This window comes from Eretmochelys imbricata, chromosome 23 (assembly GCF_965152235.1).
Source record: "Eretmochelys imbricata isolate rEreImb1 chromosome 23, rEreImb1.hap1, whole genome shotgun sequence".
Classification (NCBI taxonomy): Eukaryota; Metazoa; Chordata; order Testudines; family Cheloniidae; genus Eretmochelys; species Eretmochelys imbricata.
The window spans coordinates 10203480-10213210 of NC_135594.1; the positions used below are offsets into that span (position 1 = coordinate 10203480).

General features: G+C 55.5%; 1 protein-coding gene across 1 annotated transcript; it reads left to right on the forward strand.

Moving 5' to 3' along the window:
* Nucleotides 1–4602: 4602 nt before the first annotated feature.
* Nucleotides 4603–6698, forward strand: LOC144278988 (peptidoglycan recognition protein 1-like). The gene is made up of 4 exons (XM_077840393.1): nt 4603–4627; nt 5150–5357; nt 6061–6182; nt 6520–6698. Exons 1-4 carry the CDS (start codon nt 4603–4605, stop codon nt 6696–6698), a joined length of 534 nt encoding a protein of 177 aa, XP_077696519.1.
* Nucleotides 6699–9731: the final 3033 nt, after the last annotated feature.

Below are 9731 nucleotides of genomic sequence, written 5' to 3' on the forward strand. Positions count from 1 at the left end.
TTCTCTCTGGAGCCCTCGCCCTGCACCCTGGCCTGTGTGTTCTCAGGCAGCTGCGTGCTGCCAGGTGCACATCCCCAGCGTGGAGTCCCTGGTTTAATGGCAGGGGACAGGGACTGGGAAGGAAATATACTGCCATGCCAAGACTGGGAACGGGCTGGTGATAATGCCCTGGGGTGCCTGGCCTGTCAGTACCCAGCGGGGCCGGGAGCCAAGCGCCCCCTGGAGCCATCTGTCAGGCCCTGGGTCCGTCCTGTGCTGGGCTCTCTCCTGCCTGACATTGGCATCAGTCTTAGGCTGCTCCAGCCCTGCTCCTAGTCCTCCTCCAGCCCTGCTCTCGCTCCAGCCTCGCTCCACCCACGCCCCGGCCTCCTGAGTCCAGCTCCAACCACGAGGCCTGACCACCTCCAGCACCTTCGCTGACACCATCACTTCCAGAGGGAATGGCACTGAGGTTGCCAGGGGAACAGGCATTCTCCGACTGCCCGGAGCCATTGTTCCATTCCCCAGGACAGTCCGATGCCAGGACAGTCCCCCTGAGCTCTGGAGAGGACTAGAGGTGCCTTCGGACACCTGCCGTGCAGCTGCTGGAGAGTCAGCAGAATTGCCCGGAGACAGCCACGCTTGCCTCCCAGCCCGGGAAGCCCAGAGGCCCAGAGCGTAGACGTCCCTCAGAGCATCTCTGCTAGCAGGAGACACTGGGTGAGGAAAGGAGCCCCCGCCCCCCCCGCCCTCCCCTAAGCAGGGGCCATTCAGAAGACCCAGTGTGGGGGGAATAGGGCTGTGTCTGTACAATGTCTAGCACCGCGGGGCCATGATCCGGGACTGAGGCCCCTGGGCACTACAGAAATACAAAGGAGAACAGCAGGGCTGGAGGATTTATAGGCTCCATTTGAGGAGGGCTGGTTTCGTTGAGCCAGCAGTGAGTCCCCAGTAACACAGAGCTCCGCTAGTGAGGGAAGATCTGTTTCATCTTCCCTACCTAGCACAGTTCACAGCTTAGCACTGACCAGCTGCAAGGATCCTGGTGGGCCCTGGTATGGCTGTAGCAGCATTTTCAATGTTTGGAAAAAGCGAGATCTGTGCAGTAGGCAACGTAGCTCCATCTGGGCACCAGCCAGCTCCTGTGCCCCAGAGAGCTCCCACAGCTCACTCTGAACCAGGGATGAAGGGGGCAGGAGGTTGGAAGAGAAGGTACCAGCCTGGGACCCAGGAGACCCATGTTCATTTCCCAGCTCTGCCACAGATGCTCTGTTTGGCTTTGGGCTAGTCCATTATTCCCTCTGTGCTGCGGTTCCCTGCCTCTACAGTGGGGGTAGCAGCCAGGCCCTGCCCTGAAGGGGCAGTTAGAATAAATGCAATCGAGATTGGGCAGTGCTCGAATGCCAGGGGGATGAGGGCCAGGATGGTGCCTAAAACAGACCGAAAGCAAGGGGGAGCTACAGAGCCGGTAGTGAGAGGGTTTGACCTTTGACAATCTGCGCTGAGTGCCAGGGCTGCCAGACCCCAGACAGCCACTGGCATTGCCAGACCTCCCTGATCTATGGTGCTGCTGCTCTCCCTGCTTCTCGGAGTCACTACCTCCCCCTGGGCTGACACCCCCGCAGCAATCATCTCCTGGGGCTGCCGTGGCACTGAGCGTTAGCAAGGCCTGAGACTCAGTTGGGCGTGTGCGGGGGTGCAGAGGGAGGCTGCTATTAAAGCAGCTTCTGCACCGTTGCAGCGGTGGGAGAGGAAGCGGAGACGGGACCGTTTTACACCCCATGGCCAAAGCACTCGGCAGCTTGGGACTGTTGAGTTCTATCACCAGCCTTGGGAGGGGAGTGGGTGTGATGAAGTGGGACTGTTCTTAATGTTTCCTCTGAATATTGTGGGGGTGCCTCAGTTTCCCCTAGGCAGTTCTTAAGTATCTAGATGGTGGGATAAGGGTGTATGATGATTGCAGAGCCCTAGGGGGCAGGTGTGTGCAGGGGTCTGGACACAGAGAATGGCCGAAACCCTGTTTCCTGGCAACTGATGGCCTGGGCCCTTCCCCCCTGCAAGGTGAGAGCAAAAGGGTTGGAGAACAAAGGAATCCGGTGACCTCCCGGCCTGGAAAAGGGATAAAGCCCAGAGGAGGGCGGGGACTGGAGATAGTTTCACTTTGGGGCTGGCTGGGGACACTGAGTGAAGTGCAGACGTGGTTCTCTGGCTCACTGCCGCCCAAAATGGACCCAGCTGAGGGCTCCTGTTCTCTGCACCTACAAGCTCTGTGTTAGACCATGTTCCTGTTGTCTAATAAACCTCTGTTTTACTGGCTGGCTGAGAGTCACGTCTGACTGCAAAGTTGGGGTGCAGGACCCTCTGGCTTCCCCAGGACTCCACCTGGGTGGACTCCCCTTGGGAAGCGCACGGAGGGGCAGAGGATGCTGAATGCTCCGAGGTCAGACCAAGGAAGGCAGAAATTGTGTGAGCTGTGTGTCCTGAAGACTGGCTGCTCACAGAAAGGAGACTTCCCCAGAGTCCTGACTGGCTTCGTCTGTAGCAGTTCCAGAGTATCACCAGGGGGCCCCATGACAGTGGGGTCTAGTGGTTAGAAAGGGGGCGCTGGGAGCCAGGACTCCTGGGTTCTATCCCAGCCCTGGAAAAGGGATAAGAAACCCCGACCTGGATACGTCACCATATCACAAAACCCATCACCCCTGGCTCAGATTGAGTGCCCCAGTGTGGATGCTGCCTTGGATTTGCATCACCAGGGCGCCATCTCGCTATTATTTTGCACCACTTGCATTTCATAGAATCACAGAATATCAGGGTTGGAAGAGACCTCAGGAGGTATCTAGCCCAACCCCCTGCTCAAACCAGGACCAACCCAAACTAAATCATCCCAGCCAGGGCGTTGTCAAGCCAGGCCTTAAAAACTTCTAAGGATGGAGATTCCACCACCTCCCTAGATAACCTATTCCAGTGCTCCCACGACCTGCCTGGGGCAGCGACAGACCCTCTTGCTCCCCAGTTATAACACCTGGCCCTGAGCTAGCCCCTTTCTCCAGCAGATCTCAACGCCCTTCACAAAGGAAGTTGGCATTACTATCCCCACTTTATAGATGGGGAAACTGAGGCACACAAGGGGGACGTGACTTAACCAAGGTCACTTCGGAGGCCGGCCATGTGTGTATGCAAAAGCCTGAGGACTTTAACTGGACCGGTCTAGTTAAAACATTACAACACCCCCCCACCCCATCCATGGGGATGCCGTTATACAAGTACAAAGGTTTGTTGACTGGTAGAGGCCAAGTTACTATCAGACTTCAGGCCAGCTGGTGACCCGAACTCCCGAGATGCTTTGGGAAAGCTGCTAAACTCTCACAGGCTGTGAAAAATGCCAGTTTGCTAAAATTTTTAGCCTAGCGCCCTGTTATTTGCGTTGCCACGCAATTGTGCGAGAAATGTACTAACCACAAACAAATGGAAATGTATAAATAACATAGTGATGGTAAAAGTTTATGCTTAAGCAGCAGATGTGTGATTGTGTGCTGGGAAGTCTATGATATTTACCAGACACAAATTTTGCAGGCGACAGAGTGATCCCCGTGATGTCTTTTGCCACGGCTTGCATACAGCTTGGACTACTTATAGGTAACTTAGTTCCAGCTTATCTCTTCCTCTTTCCCAATGCAAGGCTGTATGCAAGCCGTGGCAAAAGACATCACAGGGATCAGTCTGTCGTTTACATCAATGGCTGCAAAATTTGGTTCAGCAGACGTGGTAATGGATCTGCCTTTCTGTTTGAGCGCTGTACTAATAACTAATAAATACTGGCTGGGGCTTGGGTCCTTGAGGTCTCTTTAAGTAGGAAGTAAGATCGAAGCTGAATTGGTAATAAATCTGCTTCCCTGGGGGATCCTCCAACCCAAGTTTACTGGCTGGAACAGGACCGGGCAGGGTAACAACCTCTGTGTCGGGAGTAAAGACCTAGCCGTGTGTGGAAACTCTGGCTGGGACAGTCTAGGGGCCTACAGGGGAGGGGAAAAGTTTGAAGAAGAGATGTAAGACTAGATCCAGCAAAACGTTAACTCCATCAAGAGTAAAACGAGGGCAAAGAATGGCCGAAATAGTAAAGGAGGGCTTGGATTGTTTGTAAAGAAATGTGCTGTTATGCATGGAGGATCTGGGGCCGCACGGCGGCCGGCCGGCCCGTGGGATCACACATGTGCGCTGCTTGTCTCTGAGGCTCACCAGAGAGTGGAGGGGAAAGCGTGACCCGGGGCGGCAGCTCAGCATCAGGCGCACGAGGCTTTTAATCAGAAGCTTAAGGAAGTGACAGAAAATGCTCAGAAAGGGAAGTCGCAGAATGGGGAAGTCAACGGGCGGCTGGCGAGTGCCGCAAGGAAAGGGGAAGGCGGGCGAGGGGAAGGAGCTGAGGAGACGGTGCAGACGTGGGGTTGTCAGAAACGGGCGGAGGATGGTGGAAGTGCTCATCGGCCAGCACAGGAGCAATTGGCTGCGGTGACACTGGGAGCACCGGGGAAGCCGGCTGAGTGCGAGGAGGACCCGGAGGATGTGATGGAGCAGGACAAGCCTCATCGTTAATAATGCAGCTGAGCCGTGTCGGAAGTTAAGAAAATGAACTGCGTGCTGGAAGGAAAAGGTTTGGGGGCACCCCGAGTAAGGAGGGGCGTGGGAGAGATTGGCTCAGGGGCTCTAGAGAGAACTGGGGTAGGAGGCTGCCAGCCGACCGGGCGGGTTTGTGAAGGCTGGGTGCTGGGGTGATGGCAGAATGCTTCTTAAATGCAATGTCAAAACGTGACATTGTGACAGGCCATAGCAGAAATGCCAGGCAGAGGAGAAACCTGTCCAGGTACTAAGTCAATGGGTTCTCCAAGAGTGCCAGACAGCACTTGGTTCCACCCATTTCTGTAGGGGGAGATGGGCCACAGACAGCAGTTTCCTCCCAGACCGTGCACAAAGCTGGTTGGACGAAGTGTGGGTATTTCCGGAGTTCATTGTATTACAAATGCAGATGGGTCTGGAGTCTGGGGGGATGGGACGTGATGCCTCTGGGGGAGACGTGACTCCAGCAAACCCTGGGAAGGGTCAGGACCATCACAGGACACTTGTAAAAAGACCGACCAGCCAAGGCGGGGATGCAAATTCCCACCTCTGCCCCCAGCCTTTCGAAACGATGTCCTGGGGAGCGAGACACTGGCTGCGAATGACCTGTTCCCAGATCGAGGGACCGGCCTGCGGCATTCACCGATTCCCAGGGGTCATGTTCACAGCAGAAACCGTGCTGAGCTTGGAAGCACTGAAAAGCCCGTGGGTGGGTTTGAAGGGCTGCACCCTGGCCGGAGCCCTGGCTGGAGTCAGGGGAGGGATCCCTGGTAAGCCCATTAGCAGGCGGGTGGGTTCGCTGATTGGTTTAACATGTGTTCTCGGCAGTGCTGTCACCGTAAGCACCGAGGATTGTCCCCCCACCGGGGCTGTAATGTGTTAACTAGCCTGGGACAGTTACACTCCTACAGCATTTGTGTGTGGGGCTGGAGCGGTGGCAATGGGGTGGGGTGGGGGCCAGCAAAGGCCTCTGTGACACCGCCCCATGCCGGCGTTATTGACACGTTTCCCTGCAGCCGGCCTGACACCCAGCAACGAAAACCTGGCCAGAGATTTTGCTCCATGAAATGTTTTGAGATGGTGATGTCGGGAGATGGAAACCCAGCTGGGAATTTCCTGCAGAGCAGCGGCTCCCAGTGCTGTTCTCCTGCCCCACATCTGGGCCCGCTACAGCCCTCACTCGACCCCCAGCTATGTCCAGGTGGGGCCCTTGGTGCCTTCCATAAGGGGGGTTACACACAGCGCCAGCTAATGGCCAAACAGTGCAATACTGGTTAGGGCCCCTCCATTCCAGTCCTTTTCCTCAGTGGGTCTTTAGCTCCATGGCAGAGGATTGAGCTTCTAGCTCTGATGGTCCCAGGTTCAAACCCGGGCCGGGCCAGCGACGACCCTGGGGGAGCTGCCGAGAGCGATGGGGAGGGGTGGGTGCGGCCGACATGCCTGTGCAGGTCTCACACTGCGCTCTGCCTGCTGCTTCCTCATCGGCGAAGACGACAGAGTCTACGAGGGCAGAGGTTGGAGCACCATGGGGGCCCATGCCAAGAACTGGAACGATAAGTCACTGGGAATCAGCTTCCTGGGCAGCTTCTCCAGTACATGGTTCCCGTCTGTACAGATTTCCCTGCTAGGCCCCCAGGGGAACTAGGAAGTCCACAGCTGCTCTTGGTTCCACCACGGTGGGGCACTGGGCTGGGGCACAGGGTCAGGAAAGAGAGGGGGCGGGGGAGCGTGGCGAAGCAAATGTGTGCGTGGAGGCGGGGAGACGCATTACCAAACACAATGGTGGGGGGCGGGGGAGACACTGACATGGCCAATCAAGAACGTGGCTAAACAGTGTTTATTTACTCAGGCCACATTGACATCCCCTGAGCAGCAGAGAGGGGCCAGGGGCGTGTGTGAAATTAACAGGGGGCTGCTGGTGTCCTGCAGAAACAGCCCCTGACATCACCACCCTGACCGTTGCCAAGAGCCTGATCCAATGTGCTGTCTCCGGGGGCTTCCTGAGTGAAAGCTACACCCTGAAGGGGCATCGCGACATGAAGTTAACCGAATGCCCTGGGGACGCCCTCTACGAGACCATAAGCCAGTGGCCTGAGTTTGAAGCCTGAGTCCCTGCAGCCTCGGGGCAGCCCCTGTGCCCATCGCTGACCCCGCCCACAGCTTCTGCCTGCTCGAGCAGCACCTCTGCCCCCCAGCAGGGGGCAGCCTCCCGCTTCTCGCCCACCTGCTGCCTCCTAGGGCCCGGAGAGCAGGGCTCTGAGAGTTGGGGTTACACTCCCATCTTCCCTGGGCTCTGCTGCCCCCGCCGCCCGGGGGGCTCAGATTTCTAATGGCGCCTGGGAGCCACCTGCCTCCCCCAGGCTGCTTCCTTTGGCAGATGCCAGGCCTAGCCCCTCGCTCCCACCCGCAACGGGCATGTCAGTTTAGCCCAGATCCACACACAGCCAGGCCCAGGGTCTTACAGCGTCCAGGGGGGTGGGGCCAAGCCTCAGCCAAGCTCTGTGGCGATGGCCCTGCCAATCCCTGGGCAGCTCAGGAAACTTCGCCTCCATTCCCGTGTGAAACGCCTGAGCAATTATCAATTCCAGAGTCAAATCCGCCTCTGCCCCCAGCCCCCCTGAGATCTGCAGCAAAGATTTTATCTGGAATCCCCGAGAAATCGGTCGCTATTTAACCCTCCCACAAAGGGAACCCAAGTGTCCCCGAGCCCTGACACTCAGCTCTGTCTGGCCCCTGCAGGGTCTGGCTCTCAAAGTTTTCAGCCCTCGACCCTTTCGCCCCGACAATCCATTCCCGCGAGCCTCTCTCACCGAGGGGGGCAAAGTGTTTGGATCTTCACACAGCAGGTGCCTGGGAAGTACCCGTCGGGTGGGTCACAGAGTCCCACAAAGGGGTTTTTAATTCAAGTGCAATTTGCCTTTAACCCAGCGCCCCTGCGGCTTAGTGTTTGCTTTGCTTGGGAGCTACTGAGCAGTGAAAATAAACCAGCTTCTAGCACATGAAAAGTTGAAGCGCTGGGAATCATTTCATCTCCTGTTAAACCATAACCACCACCACCCTGCCGCTGGGCTGGGCTGGGCGAGCTGCGAGGGTGTGGTTATGGTCTGTCAGATTAGCACTAAGAGGCCCCCTTGGGCTAGGTGCTATACACACAGAACATGAGACAGACAGTCCCTGCCCTAAAGAGCTCACAGTCTAATTAGACAAAGGATGGGAGGGGAAACTGAGGCACAAGGAGGGGAAAAGGGTTTTACCAAAACTCACAGGGCCAGTTAGTGGCAGAGCGTGGAACAGATCCCATGGGTGCAGTCAAGTACTCTGCCCACTAGGCTGTGCTGCCTCCCAATCCAGAGGCAGGAGGTGGAGAGGAACCAAGGGGGTGCTGGTTCCGCATGGGTCACACACAGGCAGGCCTGGCAGCACTGAGCTGAAGGAACGGGAGGGGAGCTGGGGTTTGCACCTGCTGATGGGAGCTGGGGCTGCGGCTGGAGACTGGCAGGAGGGGCCTAGGAGGAGGGAACATAGAATCATAGAATCATAGAATATCAGGGTTGGAAGGGACCTCAGGAGGTCATCTAGTCCAACCCCCTGCTCAAAGCAGGACCAATCCCCAATTAAATCATCCCAGCCAGGGCTTTGTCAAGCCTGACCTTAAAAACTTCTAAGGAAGGAGATTCTACCACCTCCCTAGGTAACGCATTCCAGTGTTTCACCACCCTCCTAGTGAAAAAGTTTTTCTTAATATCCAACCTAAACCTCCCCCACTGCAACTTGAGACCATTACTCCTTGTCCTCTCCTTTTCTACCACTGAGAATAGTCTAGAACCACCCTCTCTGGAACCACCTCTCAGGTAGTTGAAAGCAGCTATCAAATCCCCCCTCATTCTTCTCTTCTGCAGGGTAAACAATCCCAGTTCCCTCAGCCTCTCCTCATAAGTCTTGTGTTCCAGACCCCTAATCATTTTTGTTACCCTTCGCTGGACTCTTTCCAATTTATCCACATCCTTCTTGTAGTGTGGGGCCCAAAACTGGACACAGTAGTCCAGATGAGGCCTCACCCGTGTAGAATAGAGGGGAACGATCACGTCCCTCGATCTGCTCACTATGCCCCTACTTATACATCCCAAAATGCAATTGGCCTTCTTGGCAACAAGGGCACACTGCTGACTCATATCCACTGAAACCCCTAGGTCCTTTTCCGCAGAACTGCTGCCTAGCCATTCGGTCCCTAGTCTGTAGCTGTGCATTGGGTTCTTCCGTCCTAAGTGCAGGACCCTGCACTTATCCTTATTGAACCTCATCAGATTTCTTTTGGCCCAATCCTCCAATTTGTCTAGGTCCCTCTGTATCCTATCCCTGCCCTCCAGCGTATCTACCACTCCTCCCAGTTTAGTATCATCCGCAAATTTGCTGAGAGTGCAAACCACACCATCCTCCAGATCATTTATGAAGATATTGAACAAAACCGGCCCCAGGACTGACCCCTGGGGCACTCCACTTGACACTGGCTGCCAACTAGACATGGAGCCATTGATCACTACCCATTGAGCCCGACAATCTAGCCAACTTTCTACCCACCTTATAGTGCATTCATCCAGCCCGTACTTCTTTAACTTGCTGACAAGAATACTGTGGGAGACCGTGTCAAAAGCTTTGCTAAAGTCAAGAAACAATACATCCACTGCTTTCCCTTCATCCACAGAACCAGTTATCTCGTCATAGAAGGCGATTAGATTAGTCAGGCATGACCTTCCCTTGGTGAATCCATCCTGACTGTTCCTGATCACTTTCCTCTCATGTAAGTGCTTCAGGATTGATTCTTTGAGGACCTGCTCCATGATTTTTCCGGGGACTGAGGTGAGGCTGACTGGCCTGTAGTTCCCAGGATCCTCCTTCCCTTTTTTAAAGATTGGCACTACATTAGCCTTTTTCCAGTCATCTGGGACTTCCCTCGATCGCCACGAGTTTTCAAAGATAATGGCCAATGGCTCTGCAATCACAGCCGCCAATTCCTTTAGCACTCTTGGATGCAACTCGTCCGGCTCCATGGACTTGTGCATGTGCAGCTTTTCTAAATAGTCCCGAACCACCTCTTTCTCCACAGAGGGCTGGCCATCTACTCCCCATGTTGTGATGCCCAG